Here is a 21,314-nt window from a genome sequence, read left to right as displayed (position 1 = left end):
CAGATACAGTGTAAGTCAACAATACTATTTACTAGAGTTGTTGGTTAGAAGGTGGCCATGTGCTTGTAAAGCAGGTTAAACTATTTACAGACATGTACATGCTCACTGCTGCCCCTTTTAGCTGTGAAAGTTCTGTATTTGTGTAACTTGCACACCGCTTTTACGTGTGACACCCTACAATAACACGTAAGTAAAACACTGCAAAGCTACACAACCTCAAACATGCAATTTGTCTCCGATTTAGACCAGTATTTCCCAAAGGGCAGTAGTTCAAAAGACTTAGCCAGGAAATCACCTAAAGGCATTTCAGTTGTTCACCAGTGTCCCAGTTTTCATTTTCTGAGTTGTACTCTTAGCGTCTGCAGCAGCTGGAGTCTATTCTTTTCATTTCTAAAGGTTACCAGTACAGCAATGTGCCTGAGTCTGTGCGTCAGAGCTGTCATTTCAAGCCATCTGCAACATGCTGCTGCTGATTATTTAAATGTTAACTTCTTCACTCCTCAAAACATGCAAGAAAGGAGAGAAGGATCATGAAACAATTCTGTAGAGCTCTGTAAAGGCTTTCTTCACTGCTACCTTCTACACAGACATGCAAAATTCTTTAGTAGGGGAAAAAAGTTTTTAATTTAATTTCAGATCTTGAACTTATTTTTGTAGGACATTGCTTTAACTACTTTGCTGGTTTTTCTTTTTAGAGGCGCCCTGGAAGCGTACGTTCAATCAGTAAGAACGCGAGAAGGCAAGGAGTTTGCCCCTGTCTATCCCATCATGGTTCAGCTGCTGCAGAAAGCCATGTCAACCCTGCAGTGACCGTATCTGGACAACTCTCAAAGTAAGAGGCTGGACAGTAACGACAGTAATGAGTCTTTGGTGCCACAGGGATGCTTGGGGTTAATGTAAATTACTTCCAAATATCACAAGCTTTACAATGAGACGTGTTTACCTATTTCATCTGTGAAACTTCTATCTTCTTGCTTTACCTTCTCATTATAGGAACTTATTTATACACAAATGTTATGAAACTGTACCATTTTTATGTGCTGTACATCTACATCTAATAAAAATGAATCATACTCCAGCATTCCTTTTGAATTTAGAAAGGTTTAAAATTAGAACATACTCAAATATTACAGTATAATTGCTGAATATGTCAAATAAGGAAGTAGCTCTTTTCCTATAAGCATAGTTTTAAGGAGTTGGATACATTTTAGCCTTATTCAGAAAATTGTGCTTTTGAAATGCTAGAATCATCAGTTTCTATCTAAAAATTACTAATTTTAACACAAGGAAAAATACAACTAACATAAAATGATTTGCTATTGCACTGCTGTCACTTCAGAATAACTTATATTGATTTCAACTCTCTTCTGGCTCAAACTGTAATAAAGGACGTTGACTACCCAATCGTGAATTCGGTATTTAAAATTCTTCAGCAGCTTCCTAACAGCAAAGCATCAAAATATACTTAGGATGGGTCCTTGTGAAGACTTTCACGCAGAATTTGCTTATCTGTGTAGGGCTGACTTAACAACTAGTCTTCATTTTACAAAATACACAACACCGAATTTTAAATGAATTTATTTGAAATAATATACAAGAATATAGTGTGCAAAAATCTTAGGGGCAACATCTTGTAGACGTGTCATAAACTGAAATTTACAGTTGTGATTTAAAAAAAAAAAAAGAGAAACACAGCTGTTTAGTACATGAAAAGCCATGATTGTAAAAGTTCACAGCAGAAGCATTTGTAATCCTACTGCAGCTGCTCTAATTTTAGACAGTTGGAGGAAAAAAAAGTAAAGTGCAAGTGTTGCACGTATAGTTAAGTGCAAAGTTTGCCCCCACCACAAAGATGTCTTATGGCAAAATAAAATATTGGAGAATATGTGGCAAAGACAAAACACAAAGTTAAAACTATGATGGTGACAATATCGACAGCACCATTTTTCTTGAGATAATGCTATTCGTTCATTTCATCCTGGTCTGGGCCATTGCTTCCATTGGAAAGAACAGCTCCTGCTATTGCCAGCGGGTGCAAAAACATCTCGCTTGTGGACTCAAAGTTTATACATGGCAACCCAAGAAGCGGCTCCCGTGCTACATCACACTACGCTCTCCATTTACCACGTCCCGGTAACGTGTTGGCATCTGGGCGGACTGGGAAGGCGACAGGCTGACGCTATGTTTTGCCATTTCAGAAACTCCCAGATCCGAGAATCGTAATTAATAATATGGTTGTGCAATACATAGGAATCAGCAATAAGAATCAATGTATATAAACAGCTGTTACGTATTTTAAAATTCCCCTTTTTGTACATTTTCTTTTAAAAATAAACATTTATACACATCTCCTTCGCCTCTTTCTAAAGTACTTTAGCACCACAGGATATCCATTTTCAAGCCTATATTACCTGATACATATACGAAGTTTGGAAGAAAAATAAGGCAATTTGGTTTAAAATGTTGATAGTTTTAGCTTACTTAATGTTCTATTGTAAAAAGCAAATCTGCACTCATACTACCTCATTTCTGACTTGACGGTGCCAATATTTTATGGTCACACAAATTCACAACAAATAGTAAGACCTTGATCTTGCGTCTTCTTGCCATCAAGCAACAGCCATTTTGTAAATACAGAGTCAACAGCAAAGTTCTGGCTTAATGCTGTTGTGAGCCCTGAGAACAGAGAAAAGAAGAGAAAAACAAGTTAGCAATTACCAATCAAAGGGAAATAGCCATTATCTTAAAGGTAGCAAACACTTATTTTGAGAGCCACAAGAACTTATAATCATTGGTCAGTTACTCAGAAGAAAACAAAAGGCCAGACCAGATGATTTTATCCCCTGGTCATCAGAAGACCAAGCAGACTTCATTGCTGCAGCGTGGAGTCAACTATCATTATTTGGAAAAGGAACCAAGCTGTGAATGAAATGCTTAGTTCACGAGAAACAATTAAACAACTTATTTCCTGCTGTTGCTGTTGGAACACCAAGGTAATAGGTTCCACAGATCCTATTATCTCAGCCCGAAGGCCCTGCAACAACAGGGAAAATCCTACGATAGAGGGTAAGAAACACATTCTTCTCACTGAGGCCAACCCAAATACTCCTCTCATTTATACACCAGCACACCCACCGCGTTCCCTGAAGCTCAGAGGTGCAAGTGTGAAGAAAACTTGAGCTCACAGGCCAATGTCCAAGACTCCAGAAGTGTAAAAACAGTATTAATAAATAGTTATTCTAACTAAAACCACATGAAAGCTAACAGGGCTGTCACTGTAGATGAAAATAAGATGCAGTGCAACATCTGGATGATACACTGAGCAGAAAAACAGCTTGCTCCTAGCAGCTGGGATTCGGTGAAACCTTCTGCAACAAGGGACTGAAAGCTCAGCACAAATTATGTACAGCGGTGAAGAAGCAACTTGGTGTTGGAGCATTTCTTATTCAGTCTTAGAGCAGTACTTGCACGTGGTCTTGAGAAAATAATCTCATTTTCATGTGAAAATAAAGGGGGTAATTAGAGGATCAAATCTTGGACCTGTCAAGCCCACAACACACGTGATGCTTCCATAAAATGCCATAAATTCCAAAAATATGCTATAAAAGGCATAAAATGGCTGCTGAATGGCATTCGGTGTGCCTCACAGGACCTTTCCTTCCAACCTACTCGCCTGTTCGAACCTGCAGGTTACCCTGAAAGCCCTCATCTTACTTAATGCATCCACCACCTACTAACGACACTGCTGCAAACTCTTAAACTGATGGTCTTCTAACACGTGGAAAAGAACTTACTTCCCTATACAAGAATCATCTACTGTATTTTACAATTAAAGCATAACCAATGGAAGTGATTAAAGAAAAAATAAAAGATTTTTTTCTCTCAATAATTTTGTACATGCTGATATAAACTAAGGGTTTAAAAAAAGCGGTGAAGAAAAAGCTTTTACTGAAGAAAAAGGAGAATGTGATATGACTGAATCACAACAGAGAAGGACTCCATAGAAGTTTTAGTGGTTTTGGAGAAATCGACAAATCTGTTTTACATACAACCTCAAACTCAGTTACTTCAACCAAGAGGTCACGCCCTTCCCCTGTATTTCACAAGGATGCTCGCTTTCAGGCCAAGAGAATTCAGAGAACTCTCACAAGATCCCAGACACAGACCGTCTCCTCTGTCTCCTGCCAAGTGCCCCAGAGCAGGTTACACAACGTGGGAATAAAAACGAAGGTTTGGTCTACCAAGAAAAGGAGGAGACAGCAGAATGTATCTTGAACTAGCAGAAAACTCTGTAGCTACCATATGAACAGATGTAACCGCATAATGAAAAAAACAGCTTGAGAGAACATACAGAATTTGTTCGTTTTCGTTTCCAACAATCAGGATTTAAACGTTTCTGTTCTTCCGCCAAGGCCTTGGCTTCTAGTGTGTACATCCGTCTTTCTTCATTTTTCATTTTCTTCCACCTGTCACCAAGTATCACACTTATGGCTCTGCAAGAGAAACGTTTTAGATTGTGGTCAGGACAGGATTGTAGAAATACCCTCAATTTCCTTTCTTTTTATCTCAACCCTTTTAAAAAGCAAAAGTGTAAAAAAAAAAAAAACAACCCAAAAAAACAGAAGAAATAAACATTTTTTTAAACAACCATGTTTCCGATCATCTTCTCCTACTTCTTTCTTTTCAGTTAAACAGCTGAGACTTGTGTGTTAGCTGATCGTGGGTCAATGCATTTTCTAGGATTTCAAAGGGCGTATATTTGAGTACACAGCAACTTGCACAAGCCAGCAAAATAGGAATGTTAAAAAATCAGCGTGATGCGAACCACCACCAAATGGTAGTTCACATTTGCTTTGCTCTACTTTCATGTTACACGATTATCTGGCAGCTTTGCTGAAAATATGTTCTCTAATAATTAGGGCAATGATCTGAACATGACCTCAGCCAAACAAAGATTTGATTAACTGCAAATCCCCGGGTCTATTTAACAGATCCGTGTAGCTTTCTCCCCTTTTAATCCGTGCTGGGGAGAACACGAGTGGGCAGAACATACTGGTAAGTTCCCATGCTAACGTTCCTACGCAGAAAGAACCGTTTGTTCTAACACACCCATCGTTACTTCCAAAAGCTGAATGAATTTTTTCCTCCTCCTTATAAACTTGACAGCCTTTGGACAGTATTTCCCCACATTATCATGCCATATTGCTTAACTGCGCTCCCAAATGTTGGATCAATATTCTATTAAAATGTGAATGCCATCCTTTGGCTGAAGGAAGGCCTCTATAAACCACAGCTGCTTTAGAAAGAGTTATGAAGCTACCGGGCAGGTATGCTTTGGCTTCAGCTTACAATAATGAAGGCTGCATGACCACTTTTAAGAAAAAGGGGTATACAACCAAAAGCAATCTGCTTTTTCCTATCTCAATTTCCTCGCTGGCAGTGAAGCTATCCACAGCCTTCTCACAGAATCCAGCAGTGTCACCAGCCACTTCCGTAGCATTTCACATACGGCAAGTCTGAAGAAGGCTGTTCTGCACCACACCCGCAAGAAAACGCGTTTTAATCCCGAAATACTGCGTGGTACTGGTCAGGCTTTTATGAGCCCAGAGCCCTAAGGGAGCACGGTGAGGACGCCACCGGGGCTGCCGCTAAGCCCGGGCTGTCAAATGCTCTGGTGACTCCTCAGAGCAAACCCCTCCTGCAGCAACCAGATCCCCTCGACAAGTCCATGTGCACAGCCTGTCTCTTCGGCAGCAGAATTTCGGCTTTTCTATTCAAGGAAAGAACTGGTATCCTTGGTCTGCCATTAGAGCGAAACACACTCAGTTTAATTAGCAGGTTTTCATGTTTTGGCAGTATCCGGAGGCACACCAACAGCACCAGCATCTGGTTTTGTCAACGTTTTGTAGTGGGCCACTCACACTCCCAGGAAAGAACACCGTGACCCAAAGCGAGAAGGCTGGCTGAAAAAGGCATTGTATTTCCAAATAAATGTGCAACATCTGAAATCTTTGTATTTCAAATGAACAATGGAATAGTACCTCCAGAGCCAAGCTGCACCGAGGCACTAAAAGGGAGTACAGATCTGTGTATTTTAAAGAGCTTACAGAATCTAACGCAGAAACAAAAAGCTTCATTTCTCCAAGGAAATATTTCTATGAGCGAACTGCTGAGACTGGAGAAAGATGCATACAGAGACATTTCCTGACATAACTGAGACCTATTTCTCCTGACCAGAAACAAGAACACACTGACCCTACTTGCACCTCATCACACTCTGTACACTGCCTTTTTCCTCTCAGAAGGCTGGCAAGGAGCCTAACAACATTTTAGCAATGCACTACCATGGAGGATGCGAGCCCTCGTATTGCAGTTAACTCACAAGAAATTGTAAAACAGAATCGGAGAACGCCTCAACTTCACTCAGTAATCATGTTCAGCATTAACAAAGGCTGTTAAAACACAGGTTAGGGGATTTGCTTCATCTTTAGGATGTACACTGCCTCAAATTACTCAAGTATTTCTGAACACGCAATTAGGTCCAACTATGGCTACAGTAAGAGTATCTGGAGAAGAAACTAGAATATGTGGAACAGCCTAACAGCAGCTGAAGCCCCTGAAGTACGGCCCGTACGGGCGATAGCATGATGTGAATGGATTATGAATGCCTGCAGCTCACTATCTTCGTGACGCTCTCGAGCCACTTTATCTCTGAACAGTTTAACTCTGAACAGTTCGAGTTTTGTCCTTTCTCATATCCATAAACAACATAAAATGCTGTAATAAATGTAAGAATTACAGTGTATGGAAGTGGGTACTACATAAAACCAACTCTAAGATCTGCTCAGTAATCTGAAAACCACACACACGTGCATTTCAAAAGCACGAGAGCTGCCTCCAAACAGCCCAACTAACGAATGCCTCAGCAACACATAAGCAACAATAGCTGAATGCCTATAAAATAAATTAGCAAACTCTTAATGATTTATTTTGTCTTTTATAGATGCCAAGAAAGTGCTTTCAAGGGAAAAAGGGAGCAGTGTACTCTGAAGCTTACTTGTAACTCTCACCACTCTCCTTCATAAACTTAAATGTTCTCACTGAAATATTCAAACTATTTCCACATCCATCCAGCTGCGGCTCCAGTTCACTGCACCCATTTAAAATCAGCATTTTTAATTAAGTAATCGTCAACTTTCCTGGCTGTCTTTCCATCTGATTCCTCGCTTACAGTTGCGATGAATTTGGGGACGACAGATGTGCTTCACTGAAGTTACGATAAACACTGCAGAACATCGCAGCCAGGACACACAAGACCGGCTGGAATTTAGGGAAGGGTTCTTCGTACGGCAGGATTTTGTTTCTCAGCAGCAGTTACAGCCTCCCCACCAGAACAGGACGAAATACCCAAAGCCCTCTCAAAGCCCTGCCAGCTCGTAACTTTTGCCAGATTCAGCACTAGGATTTTTATATGAAATGAAATGTTTATGGTAACATTTTCCACATTATATACATTTTTAAAAGTCTGATTTTAAAATGGGTGCACATTCAAGTGTTTTAGTTTACATTTACACATGCACAACTAGCACAAACCACTCAGATTGAATATCTGTATAACAAACATCTTTGTGAAAATGAAAGAGCAAACCAAGAGCCTTCCCCCAAACACAAAGACATACGACTTCCTGCAAGTTTCAGCAGATGGTTCAGTGCTTTTAGGGCACGGAAAATTTACCAAAGTGCTGTCAGGATTAAGGTCTGATCGTGCTAGCTCACCAGCAACAACAAAACCCCCCTTTTATACCATTACCTGTTGTCTTTCCCTGGATACATCTGAGTATATTCAACTCTGTATTTTTTGGCAAAAAGCATGAAGGCATTCATTGGTCTTTTGCACTTGTTTGGAGAAGTGGCACTCACAGTACTTGCAGTCCCTGAGCTGTGGCTTTTGCCAGCTTTGCTGTACAAAGAACTGGAGGAAAGATGTGCTGATGCAGTAGACACACAGTTTTTAGTACTGCACTCTGATCTCTCAGCATCTTGATTGTTTGATCCTCCGCAAGATAGAGAAGCGCGACGCTGGCGAGCCATGCTGCTGAGCACATAAACTGCAGAGGAATCCATTGGTGTAAAATCATAACTAGAAGAAAAAGACATATTATGAAATGATCCGGTATTTTATAGGTACAAGCCCTAGACAGCTGTTCGTTCTTCAGCTGTACTATCTAGTCGTCTGGGATCTTTTGGGTGAATTTGTGCTTTGAGTCTGTGCTTGATGCAGAGGTGAGTGAAGAAGAGTCTGGCAGATGAACTAACACTTTTTCCAAGTGACACTGGACTGCTGTTCTGCAGGATCTGCTGGGCACTACCAACTCCCCAACTGTCTAACAAGTAGATACACACTGTCTTCAGATTTCACAGTCTTTTGAAGTAAGTTCTTTTCTTTCTGCAACTGTCCTGACTGCAGCCCAAGTCTGGTCAGTGCACGATAGGTACCGAAAGTGACAACTGCTCTGGGGAGAATGCGTGTGTCAATGTTAGTAACAAATATGAAAAAATTATATTAAAATAAGCAATATAACACACACTTTTGTACAAATAACTGCTCTAGACTGTTCAATTTGAATTGTTTTACAGACAAACCTTCCACTAAGATTAGTATGTTCAAAAGCCCATGACACTGCATACTATTGAATTTAAAGCTGACAAATGTCTGCCCTCTAGTGACAAGAATGTGAGAATCCCTCCGTATTTCAAGTATTTCAACAGCTTAACGAGTTGTTTCCATACCATTTAGACCTGCAAATATTACAAACTGTGTTATTCTTCTGTTGACCAAAAACTACAGAAAACTCCAGCCACTACAGGAGATGCACAGACTATTTGTTATCACCTCAGGAAGCACCAGGTGTGAGCAGATTATTCTGGGAAACACAGGCTGAAGTCTTTAGCATGCTTTATGGGAAAACACACCTATAAAGGCGCTGCTCGACCACAGCTTTAAGACACTACATTACCACCACAGAACAAACACAAATGAGTGTAACTCTAAGGCTCCTCTCACCCACTGCTGAATGAGGCTATAGTTAAATATTTTGCCATAAATTGTTTATTTCCAAGCACAGACCAGAACTGCTAGCAGGGAAATGCTGCAAGTTACAGCCCAGACCCATCCGTGCAGGCAGGCCCTTTCTGTGGGATGGAACCAAAAGCAAGGGTGGAGACTGAAAGACTGTCTCCAAAATCTCCTGGAGAAGGAAAAAGCAACAAAGAAGGGGTAACGCTGACAACCCTGCAGGCCGGTTTACAAGATAATGAGAAAGGACCTCCCTGTTCTCCAAACAGTCCAGCAGCTTTCCCAATCTCCTCCTAATGCAGCAACAGGATTTTGTTATTTAATTCTGTCCTGTTAACCGCAGCTGCTGCTGCTGCATGCTCCTTTCTCACAGACTTACTCTATTCTGCCCAAAAAAAACAGAGATAAGGAATTTGAAGTGTCCAGACAGCATTCAGCTGAGCTGCAGGGTGAGTAAAGAGCCACAAGTCCAATGCCTTCAGTAAGACACAAACATGATTCTATCGGCTCTCCACATGGAAAGTTCAGAACAGGAATTAGTAAGAAGAAAAAGCCTAGGCAGCAAATGAGTGAAGACGAACAATTTGAACCCACTGTTATTCCCCACTGAAAACTTTCAAGAGCTCATAGAACTTGAACTGCAAACAGCGTTTTAAATCCTTTCTCTTGTAAAAAATAACAAAAAGCAACTGGACTAAAATCAGATGCTAACAAGAAGCTAACATCGTAGGAAATGATGGGTTCTACTAAACTTAGAAAGCTCAAAATAGTCTGGAAAAATCTTTACGAGTACTCCTATTTCCTTTCTTAGGATCTTAGAATTATTCTGTTGGACTGGACTTCTGAAGGTCATCTGGGCAAATCCCTTGCTCAAATCAAGGCAAACCTCACTCAAACTTTCAAGTTAGATGTAATTGCTCTATTAGGAAAGAACCACAAATAGCAGAATCTACGAAGAAAAGAACAAATTACAAAAGCACTGTATTCTAAAGCCATACATGCGTTAGTTACTAAGAAACTAGTCAGGCAATTTCAGGTACGCAGCTGAAGCACGCACTAATAGCTGGCAAACACAAACTATTATGGAAAAACTACCAGGTTTTTGAAACCTAACCCACTTCACCTAGAGGATTTGTCCAAATAATATATTCTTTGCTGTTTTATCTAGTCTGTCTTAAACTATCAGAAGCAGGGTCTGCAAAGTTATTTTACCCCAAGAAATTACTTCGCAGTTTAGCACAGCACAAAACTACGCAGCTTTCCTGATCATTCGGACTTCATTTTCCCCCTCTCATTTATCTTCTATAACCAGAAGTATGCTCTCTTTGCTCTACGTTATGCTTCAAATTCTTGTAGACTTAAGGTGCCTACTCATTAAATACGAAAACCGCTGAGGCCACTTTATTCAAAAATTACCTTTTAAATGTATCAAAAACACCTGAATCATCAAAGTTAATGGCATCAGGGTGTCCAGGAGGTAGACACAGATCTCCAAGATGCATTTCACAGCATGGAATGCCATGCTGTACCACAGTCAAGCTTGGATAAAAAGATGACCAACCTGAAGTGGTAAAGAGTTAAATTAGACAGACGGCCAGACAATCTCTAGTTCTTAACCGGAGCAATCCTATATGCCTAAATGACACCATTTCATAAAAGTGTTCTGATGTAGTTTCTTTCACCCAAAAGAAAAATCAGAAACACTCAGGGAATTCTTACTGCAAATAGTTTATGTTTATCTCAAGTAAAATCTCACTCTACCAAAAAAAAAAAACAATCAAAGGCTGGGAACTTTTATCATCAGAAATTCAATGCTTAGTTGGAGAGAAAAGCCTCCCTTTTTTTGCAGCTTTCCTTTCTCCCCCCAGTTTATCCGTTTTCCTGCACTCCGCTTGTATACTTGACCAAATCTTGCCTGAAGAGATGTACAGTATTTCTGTAGTTTTAGTTTGTTCCAATTCTGGTTTTCCTTCTAAAGATAGTAAATTGATTCTACAACATTGCTTTTATCGATTTCTCGAGCAACACGGGGCAGTAGTAAAATCTGCAACTACTTTCTAAGAATATTTTAATATAAAACCAAGTGTACTTGTAGGATTGCATACCTTTGTTTTTAACATAAAAAGGGTGATCAAGTCTGCATTCTACTGTAAGCAAACCATCTTCCACTGTGCCAGGATCAAAAGTCAGCTTCAGCACTGACTCACCAAAGGAAATACTTTCTTCATGAGAAATCAACTTCAAACCATCAGAACCATAGCCCTGTAAACATGCATACAGGTCAGAATTTTTCCCCCAGAAAATGCACACACCTTTGTATACAGCAAGCGTGTATTTATCATCTTAGGGTGTATTACAGAATATCAACATTCTAGGTGTTCTCACTGAAATTAATAAAATGATAAAACATTCAAAACATACCTAAATGAATTCAGTTGAACTGCTTCACAGCACGATAATCAAACAGTACAGTCATCAGCACTAGACAAGATCGGTATAAAACTCTTCCAGAGATAGTAATTAAAGGCGTAGAGATAACATTGCAAGGTAAGTATTGTGCTGCAGCTATTGAAATGCACTAACAGCTACCTTGTAGGCACTTGCTGAGACATTTTCCTCTTTTCCACAGCTTTCAGATCTTGCAAAATCTTCAACGTCCTGCCATTCCTTATTGCGGCCTTTATGAAAGCACAAACGAGAGCCTAATACATTTTTTCAAGGAAAAGGAAAAAAAATAGATTAATGGCATGTAAAAAAAGACGGTATTACAAAACAAAACAAAGGAAAAAAACACGTGCTTTTTCAGTAATGCATGTTATTTACCTTTTAGAAAACAGTGCCAAACAGTTGAGGGCCAAGAATGGCACCATCCTAGATCATCATCATCTGAAAGTGACGACATGCAGAAAATGCCAGATTCTGATTCGCTATTCGCCTATCAACAAAAGCAAAAATGGTGTCGATATATTAATGTGTGAGATTTCAGGGCTGGTCCTATACATACTTAGGCACATTGTCTAATTTGCATCTGTGTCATAATTCTGCCTTTAACACAAATAGGAATGCAACACGAAGACAAAGACTCAAGGAATGCAGTAAATGTGCATGGAGCATTCTCATGTCCTGTACTTGACAGGTGCTGTCCTGAACTTTTTATTTTTCATCCCCTGAAGCTCATCTGAGCCCCTCTGGATCATCTTAGGCTAAAGTACAAGCAGTTTACAACCTATCATTCCTTAGTCATCCACAGAAACACTCAAAGCACATGTTATTCTGCGGTGAGATTACTGGAAAACTGCAAGTTTGTTCTAGATAAATGGCTGGGAAAAACACAATGTCATTAACAGGCAAATTTCAGACATGAATTAATACACAGGAAAGGGAGAAACAGGACTGACAATTTTTGTCTAAAAGAATATGGTTCCACATCCTTGCTTCTCAAGATAGCGAACAAGGTAACGTGATTGTGAGAAGCTTGCTGTAGAAGGAACAACAACAGAAGCAGAGCTTTCTCAGAATGTCTTCTCTACTAAACTATGCACTCTATCACGTAGTACAACAAGCCTACAGTGTTTACTAAAATGAAAACTAACAGAGAATCTAGCTTAAACTTAACAGTTTTTTAACAAGTTTCTCTTTTCAAAAAGCTTAACTAATTTCTCATTCATCTTTACTTATTTTAGATATGTTTCACGACAACTCACCCTTTCATGTCTGACTGGTGTTTCATCCAAATCATTCTTGGAGAAGTTGGGATCATTCTTTGAAGATCCTGGTGGAGGACGTGCATAGGAATGTAAACTTTTGCTTGTAGCTATTATATGAACAGGAGATGATCTACAACAGAAAAATGTATTTTAAATATTTCAGATTAAGGCGATGCAAGACTTAGCTACCATTGCTCTAAACTGCTTTTATGTGGTGATATTTCATATATGGAATTTTAAACCACGCTCAATGTACATATAAAATATCCCGCCAGATTTTGAATATATACAGAAAACTCTTAGTAATTCAGGTAAGTACAGAAAACTATTTCATTCAAAAGCAGCAGATATCGCGTAGTCACAGGTGACTATTTGCTGCATGTGACCCTGTGTACGTGTATGGCTGTATCTACACTGCAGTCTTAGGGAAGAGCACAAAGACAGCATTAATGGAGTTAGGAACAACAGATTTACTTTAACAAATATTGCTGTTTGCGTGAGCCAAACACCAAATAAACACCCCCACAACAATACTCAAAGGGGATGACTAAAGGGTGCAACCTAGGCAATGTTTAGCATAATTGCTGCATAGCTTCTGTGTACCACCCAAATGACAGTACTACTTCCTCAGCAGCACCTCCTTGTCACAACGTTGAAGTTTTAACAAATATCTTGAACTGAATACCCCATTCTCAAAGCAATCTGCTCTGTCATAGTGAATAAATCCCAAGTGCATTACTATTAACAGTACTGCATTTCATTTTCTTATTATAAACTTAAGAGCAAAGCCATATGACAAAAGGTGAAGCCTGGAAAATTCTAAGATCCCACAACACTTCCCGCAGCCTTACAGAAGGTGCAGATTACACATCTGAAACAGTAACAGTAAATAATAACATTGCATTAGATTTCCAACTAGCTCGTTAAAAAGCACCTGAAGTCAGCGCACTAGTAGGTATTACTGACTACTTAGTACTAGTAAATATTAAGAGATTAACCCAAGAAATTCATCTTAATTTTTCAACTGCTGCTTCGCATGAGGTAAATGCCAATAATTTCTGAGCTTCCTGTGGTTAGGGAACGTCCTTATACTGTCCTACCTCATTCATGGCTGGCACTTAAGAAATTTTTGCAACAGGCTCTGAAACTAGTCCTGTGCAATCACCTGTAAAAGGAATGAGGTTACTGCACAGGAAGATAAAAAACAGGTCTGCAGTTCAAAGTCAGAGAGCAGAGGGCGTGAAGAGTGAAGGAAACGTTTCTGGAGATTTAGTATTACAAATCCTGGAGCTAAAACTTGAAACAAACATCAGTACCTGTTATAAAAAGAGCACTGCATCAAAGGACTCTGAGGACTTGTGGCTATATTTGCTAGTTCTGTCAACCAGTTCACCCCATTCTCACACGAGTAAGCGCTCTCTGAATCGCTGCTTGAGGTATGTTGGTTCCACGAAGGCCTTGAACATTCCTGGTGTGAAACATCGGCACCAAGCTGGAAAAGTGCAGGTGGGGTAGAATCTGTCTGCACAGCCTGTAGCTCAGGAAGATCGTCTGCAAACAAAGGCACAAATTGCCATAATTATACCCGCTGGTAAGCACTAGTTGACACTGAACCTTGCAAATAAAGATCAAAACCAAACTTCAAGGAAGCAAATAATCGTATTTTCTCATCTCACAATTGCCAACATTTTACAAACCCTGTTCGTAACACTTACAGAAATACATGCACAGGAATAATCCTATCTCTGGTCTCCTATGCATTCAAACAATCATTCTAAGAGAATTATCAAGCAGCTCTAGATAAAAATATAGCTTTGGTAACATGGAAATAAATCCTTTTAGTAGACTGACTAGTTTACTAGAATTCTACTAGAATTACTAGTCAGAATTCTGCACAGGTGGCAACACGCTTCACTAAAATACTAAAAGTTTCAGCAAAAGGCAACTAAATTACTCTGTCCTTGCAGGTATGTCACTAAAAATAATCAACGTTAGAGGCTGCAAAGGGTGAGATTTCCCAGGCTTCCACCAGTCAACTGGAATCTAAAAAGCTCAGAAATGGTGAAAGCTGGGTATGCAGCCTGGTGGGGGTGAATTCCTATCAATAATCTACATAGTTCCCATGCTATGCAGGATAACAGAGGGGAACCCAGCTTAATAACAGAAGTCTGTCACACACTGTCACGTGACTTAGTATCATTATTCTTAATTACTTTATGACTTCAATTAAATGTGTTAATATTTCATGGATCATATCAATCCTTTCTAACGTGCATACTATTTTTCTCCAGTAGGTAAGAATTGAAGTTTAATGCTCCTCTACCCCAGAATCTCTATTTGGAGTTGATCTAAAGGAGCATAATTTCCCTTTAGGAGGAGCTCTTGAGCTGTTTGTTATTCTTGTGCCAAAAAAAAAAAAAAAAGGCTCCTGTGGAAATTAGGAGCAGAAACTTGCAGCTCGAAGTTCAAAGAACACATTTAAGTCAACAAGCCAGTGTGTCAGAGCTGGAAATAGGTTACAGGGAAAAGTGATAGTAAACTTTCCGACGTCACACTTCACTGTCACATTCCCTGCCCTACCTAAGTCAAAGATCAGTCAGAAACCTCATTCAGTCGGCTCCCAGTAACCTCACTATAGGAAAACTGCACCCAAAAAAGCTTCATAATTGGCTTCTTCCGAGAGCCACGTCATTTACCGAGTTCCATGTGCTCATCACAGGACGCGTATCCCGGAGAAGAGGGCAGGTTTTCATTACACTTCAGCAACTCCAGTGAGTCATTCATCCCTGAAGTTCTCTTGTCCACTACCAAGAGCAGCTTCTGAACTGCATTAGGCATCTGATTTGTCTTCACTTCCCACACCATGTTAGGATGCTCCAAAGTATCTGACTTCAAAGAGACAGAGGTTAAATACTTGTGTACACCTAAATTAAAGTGCTACAGCAGTGCTCCTGCTGTAAGGAGCTTGTTTGCTTGCGTGTGGCTGGAACTTGCCTTGCCACAGCCTGTGACTGCTGCGTCCCAGCCTCCCCAACCCTCCCACAGCCCACACAAACAGCGCTCACTGCACACCCAGCCGCTCAGCCCCCCACAGAACCACCCAGATGCGATTTGCCTTTGGTTAGCCCACGCTGGCTCTTCCCGCTCACCCTCCTGTAAGTGGGGGCTTGTGGTTTTCAGGAGGCTTTGCTCCCCCGCCTTCCTGCCGGCCAGGGTCCAGCTGCCCAGCCAGCAGTTTCCCCGCATCCTCCTCCCGCAAGCCAGGCGTGACGTTCGCTTTCCCCAGTTCCCGGCAGCCCTCCGGCCCCTCGGAGATCGCCCTGCTGATGCTGGGGCTGCTCCTTCCGAGCCAGCCGCCGGCCCCAAGGGCCCCGTGTGCCTGGCTCCGGCGGCTGACCTGCCCCAAACTGCTCGAGCTCAAGCTCTGCTACAGGCAAAATGCACCTCAGGACCTGGGCAGCCGGGACACAGCCCTTGCAAGCGAAGACCGGAGCAAAGAGGACATCGCCCTCAGCCTTTTGCCAGCAGGTCTCCTCTGTCATTTAGCATCAGGCCCCCCTTCTCCCCGCTGGAGTATCTGCAGCAGCCTTTTCACAGCCCTTCGCGCCCCATGCTAATTTCGGCTCTAGCTGTAGCCTCAAACACGTTTAACTGCTAACGTCGCAAAGTGGGTTGCAAAAGGAAACAAAAGAAAGCCGCCACTAGAAGCTTTTCTGCAGTTTCATTTCCCCAAATCTCAGTACTGTAACATTTACACCAAAAGACTAAAAAAGGATCTAAATTATCTTCAACAGCCACAGAACTGTGATTATTCTGTACTACCACTGTCTCTAAACACTGAAAAACAAGGTTATCCGGTCTATATTAATTTCGTTATATACTGGTTTTTTTTTTTCAGATGATGAGGAATTAAAGCTACCATAACACTATTACTTTCCACCTTAACAAAGTGTCATTGGAAAAGTAATAGTCCCTCACAAAATAGCAAAAAATACAGCCTAGTAACAAAGAAAAGCTCAGTGGCCTACCATGACCCCTATGTACACTTTCATGCAGCCCTAATGGGCTGTGAGAAACACAAACAACAGCTAGCAACAGCTAAAAACTGGTCATTTCATGCGAAACAGTAAGCCTACCATCCTACCAGTTCCCCTGCTGTAATGCATAAAGGCCCTGAGATAACAACTAATAAAAACCACTTTATTTTAATAAACGGTTGTAAAGTATTGTGTGTGTACAGGCAGCACTAACAATATTCTGTTTTTGCTCGTTCCAAGAATCTGTTTTGTTCATTTTGCAGCCTATCACGTACATGACACGGTTTGGCTGTCACCCCTGCCTGACATCCTGGCCCTGCTCAACCTACCTGGTCCTTCTCTGGGCCAGCCCAGCACAGTTATGGAGATGCTGGGGAAATTTCAAAGGTACACTAGGCAAGGTGTCAAGGACAGTTTGTGAGTAACAGTATCAGGGATCTTAACCTTCTCCTCTGCTCTTCTCTTAAATACGCCCAGAATTCACATAAACTTGCATTCCAAGCATGGAAGAGATGGTTGATACTACTGAAATGCCACTACTGTGAAGCCACAATGGTACAATTCTGATTTGAAAGAGGTGGAGGAGGGAGGTAAAAGAAATGAGAGTGTGTTCTAATAAACTAGCAACGGTTTGTGTGTTTCACCTCTAAGCAGCATCTCTAATGCAGTTTGTTCTTCTATCCTCCACCGGTAAAAATACCGAATACCAGCAGAGTGGAAAGGCATTTCTGCACAGAAAAAGCAGACCTCAGTAACGCAGGCCAGGACCTCGCCGATCATCTCCAAGTAATCAGCTCTACAAAGCCACTCCTTGTTTTTCTGGCTTGTCCGTGTCCTTCCCCCCCGCCCCCAACATCTGCCTTGGTTTTCCTTCTATTTTTTCCTCCCTTCCTTTCTCCTCCTCCTGCCAAAACAAAGGAGCTGATTTGTTTCGGGAACGTAACCCTCTCCTTGGGGCCTGCCAGGTTTGAAAATACCTGTGCTGGCACCACGACACAGCGAAGGTCAGCGATAAGGTACAGGGACAGCACGCTGGGCGTGACAGGAAAGCTGCCTGCTCCACTTGAGAAATTAATCGTGCTTCCAAATTAACTGTGCTTCCAAGTCTCGAGGACTTTTCTAAACCAAAGCTACTCATATGTAAGAGCCAAAAAACCTCAAGCAAATGAATTAAAAGGAAAAAAAAAAAAAGTGCCGAACTTCACTGTTCTTTTTTTCTACCCAATTAAAGCCTGTTTTGAACAGCGTGTGCTTCCTGCCTGGGCCTTGGCCTTTCGGTGTTTTGAAACGTCAAAGGGACGGTCATGAATTAGCTCGCACGGACTTTTTTTGGTTCAGCTTCACGTTCAGAGACTGTTGTGAAACGTGCTTGGTGGGGTGGGGGCGCTGCGCAGGGCCGTGATCGCTGGCAGAAAGTTTTCCTCAGAGCCCAACGGGTTTATGAACGAGGACCCGCGCTGTAAAACGAGTCACTTTCTCATGTTAAGAAGAAAATAAGGCAATATTAACAAAGAGACATTAGCTACGAGGAGTTACTTCCATTTTGGAAGGGCCAAGGGTAAATTAATTCTCGGTGAGGAGGGGAGCGGGGGGGGCTGGGCGGGACGGCTTCGTGAGGAGAGCCGAGCCCCGCCGAGCGCCACCGAGCCGAGCCCAGCCGAACCTTGCCGAGCCTTTCCGAGCCCTTCCGAACTTTGCTGACCGTCACCGGGCCGAGCCCAGCCGAACCTCTCCGAGCCCGGCCGAACTTTGCTGCCCGTCACCGGGCCGAGCCCAGCCGAACCTTGCCCGCGCCTTTCCGAGCCCAGCCGAACCTCTCCGAGCCCGACCGAACTTTGCCGAACCCAGCCAAGCCGCTCCGCACCCCCCCTCCCCCACGCACACACCACGTGACCCCTCCTGGCCGCTGCCCTTGTTTATAAACTCCCCGCCGGCAGCGCGCATGCGCGGAAGGCCCCATTCATTCACAACTGCGTAACAGCCCGGCCCGCCCGGGGGGGGGCTGCTCCCCCCCCCCCCTTTCTCCCCTCTCCCCCTTCTCTCCCCCCCTTCCCCACCGCCCCTCTCCCCGCGCAGCCGCCTCCCCCCCGCCGAGGGGCCGGGCGCCCTCCCTCCCACAGCCCGTGCCGAGCCGCCGGCCCCTGAGGAAGGGGAAAAGGGGCCGGGGAAGGGGCTTCGGGCGCTTTTTCAGCCTGGCGCCGCTGCTGGAGCACCCCGAAGGGCAGCCGGCGCCGCGGAGGCGTCCCGCGGGGCTCAGCCCAGCGCTGCGGAACCGGCCCGGCGCCGCCGGGCGGCCGAGGGACGGAGCGGGGTAAACAACAGCGGGCCGCCCGCCCGCAGCTGCCAAGGAGAGGGCTCCACAGGCTCCTCAGCGCGGTCCGCGGCCGCCGCCATCCCCCCCCCGCAGCCCAGCAGGCCCCAGCCGCCCCCCACCGAGCCCCGCCGGCCGCCCGCAGCGGCAGCCCCGAACTTGGAGGCACTTACCAGACCCGTCGCCATTACCGAATTCCCCTCAGCTTCCCCCCCCGCGGAGTCCCCCCTTCGGAGTCCCGCCCCGTGCTGACCAGACTCGGTCGTTGATTGGTTGGAGGCGACGTTGCTCAACTTGTCGCCGATTTCTATTGGCTGAGCAGCCTGCCCATCAGGAATCCGCCCGGAGGGCGGACATGTTTTGACTATCCTGCACAGCTGATTGCACCAAGCCGCGAGTCAATCATACGCAGGCAGCGCCGCGATTGGTTAAATCCATCCTCGCCTCGCTGCGAGGCATTCTGGGATCCGTAGTCTTCGCTGCCGCCTCCGCCTACCAAGTTGGGCGAGTTAAGAACGACAGCCCCCAGGGTGCCCCGCGCGGCGCCCGGCCGATAGTAAACAAGGGGCTGAGGGACACGTGTACCGCGCCGCCGGCCGCCCGCGCCGCGCCGGGCCCCGAGATGGCCGCCGGGCCCCTCAGGGCCTGTCCGCGGCGGGGGCGCGGGGACAGCGCTCCCAGCGCGTTACCACAGCGCAGGGCCGGCACCCGGCTCCACAGCCCCTCGTGTTCCTCTGCCCCCTGACATCTCCCCTGCGTTTACAGTGAAATTAATAAAATTAACGGCCCGGATTGCTGTGACGGCACCACTGGGCTTGCTGCCACAGGCTGGCTGAGGAGACGTGCCCGTGTTTACACAGCAAATGGCCTAGTAATGGCCTCCTGGGGCCCAGCCCCAGCAGAAAGGACGTCACCGCATGACACATCCGTGCACAGTTCAGAAATAAACCATAGTGTTTAAAACAACCCATGGAGATAGACGAGACTTTGTAACTTCGGGACTTCCCGAGAAAATTAACTTAGTGCACTGCTTTCAACACCATCCCAGTCACGTAACGATGCCTTAAATCAAGTATTGGAGCTGTTGTTGCAATTTAATGTAGTATCTACAACAGTCCTGACGTTTAGGTATGCTAACAGTTGGTTAAGCAAGCAAGCAAAAAAAAGTTAGCTATTCCAATGTAAATAATAATGACTCATGATCTAGAGTTCCCTGCGAGCTTTGAGCCCCGTGAAACATGCTGGTGGTGGCCACTAGGGGGAATGCTGTTTGTATCGTTACCACACGTCCAGAAGGGTTATGCAACGGAATAAAAAAAAAATAAAAATCACATACGGGAATTGTATTCAGTATCAAAGCACACACAGCGTGCAGATTTCTGGACACTTCGGGATTTGGTTTCTCCAGGAAGCAATAGTTTGCCTGTTAGTAAAGTCATTCCAATTTGTAAGGCACTGAAGAGACATCACTTTTAAAAACACCCATTATCTTCTGCAGTACGAATTGGAGGTGATCACTTTTTATATGTGCTAGTTTACCTAACAACAAAGTCAGCAGGAAATCAGTCCCAGCTTTTTTAGTTCTTTAACTAAAAAATCTTTGGTGTTTAATTACATAACAAAACAGCCCTTTACAGATCATTTTCCCAATTTGAAAACACCACGATTGGAACAAATGCCTCTGGAAAAAAATCTGAAAATTAACGTTGAGTTTCAACTATGAAGAAACTAGACTGCTTTTTATAATACCGACTGTCTAACTCGACATTCTACAAGCTCAGGTTTTCCCTGTGCTTAGAATTAAGGCCTTTCCTAAGTAACTGGTAGATCTTTATATAAGAAAACTTTTACAGCATCCTCTCTCTAAAATATATGTTTTAATAAACTGAAAAGTGGTAAATCAGGAATCATCTTTACACCTCTCTACAATATAATTAACTTTAAAGCTGTGTTCCTTCATCCCCTTCGCTTTTCTCCTTTGATCTCCTGTGTAAGTCTAAGCAACCTTTAGGCTCTTTGGGGAGAGGCCCAAGATGCTGTTTTTTTATTTCACATAAAATTTACCGTGGACCTTGCATTTCCAGATCGAGGTTTGGCAGAAGACCTGTATACGCAGATGTCTCCACTTTGCCAACAGGTTACTAAGATTGTGGTACAGCCACTTGGAAGGTAAAACTCCCTGT

At 43.2% G+C, this 21,314-nt stretch overlaps 2 protein-coding genes across 3 annotated transcripts in view; one reads left to right on the top strand and one right to left on the bottom strand.

Annotated features, from left to right (window-relative positions):
* The window catches only part of COG5 (component of oligomeric golgi complex 5), a 186,631-nt gene extending 184,284 nt beyond the window's left edge, over positions 1–2,347 (top strand). The window contains exon 22 of the mRNA XM_080582393.1: positions 696–2,347. Within this exon, the coding sequence (XP_080438519.1) occupies positions 696–810 (115 nt within the window). The 3' untranslated portion in view covers positions 811–2,347. The remainder of the gene's footprint in view (positions 1–695) is intronic.
* HBP1 (HMG-box transcription factor 1) lies at positions 1,563–19,405 on the bottom strand. Of its 2 annotated transcripts, none has more exons than XM_080582410.1 (11): positions 19,305–19,405; positions 15,480–15,672; positions 14,100–14,334; positions 12,781–12,913; positions 11,900–12,011; positions 11,666–11,778; positions 11,182–11,338; positions 10,493–10,637; positions 7,811–8,140; positions 4,352–4,493; positions 1,563–2,676 (listed from the first exon to the last, which is right to left on the bottom strand). In XM_080582410.1, exons 1-11 carry the CDS (start codon positions 19,317–19,319, stop codon positions 2,659–2,661), a joined length of 1,593 nt encoding a protein of 530 aa, XP_080438536.1. In that variant the 5' UTR covers positions 19,320–19,405; the 3' UTR covers positions 1,563–2,658. The 2 variants fall into 2 exon arrangements, with proteins under 2 accessions (XP_080438536.1, XP_080438537.1); XM_080582411.1 differs by having other exon boundaries at positions 15,480–15,668; positions 19,305–19,394.
* Between the last annotated feature and the right edge of the window lie 1,909 nt (positions 19,406–21,314).

Source organism: Anser brachyrhynchus (genome assembly GCF_964034855.1).
Source record: "Anser brachyrhynchus genome assembly, chromosome: 1".
NCBI lineage: Eukaryota > Metazoa > Chordata > Aves > Anseriformes > Anatidae > Anser > Anser brachyrhynchus.
This window is presented reverse-complemented; position numbering and strand designations above follow the sequence as displayed.

What these genes read in the sequence shown, in the direction of transcription:
- HBP1 (XM_080582410.1), bottom strand. An exon ending in TGATGAGCACATGGAACTCG is followed by an intron (nt 14,335 to 15,479) that starts GTAAATGACGTG and finishes CTTTGTTTGCAG; the next exon opens with ACGATCTTCCTGAGCTACAG. An exon ending in TCTCAGCAAGTGCCTACAAG is followed by an intron (nt 11,339 to 11,665) that starts GTAGCTGTTAGT and finishes GCATGTTTACAG; the next exon opens with GGCTATGGTTCTGATGGTTT.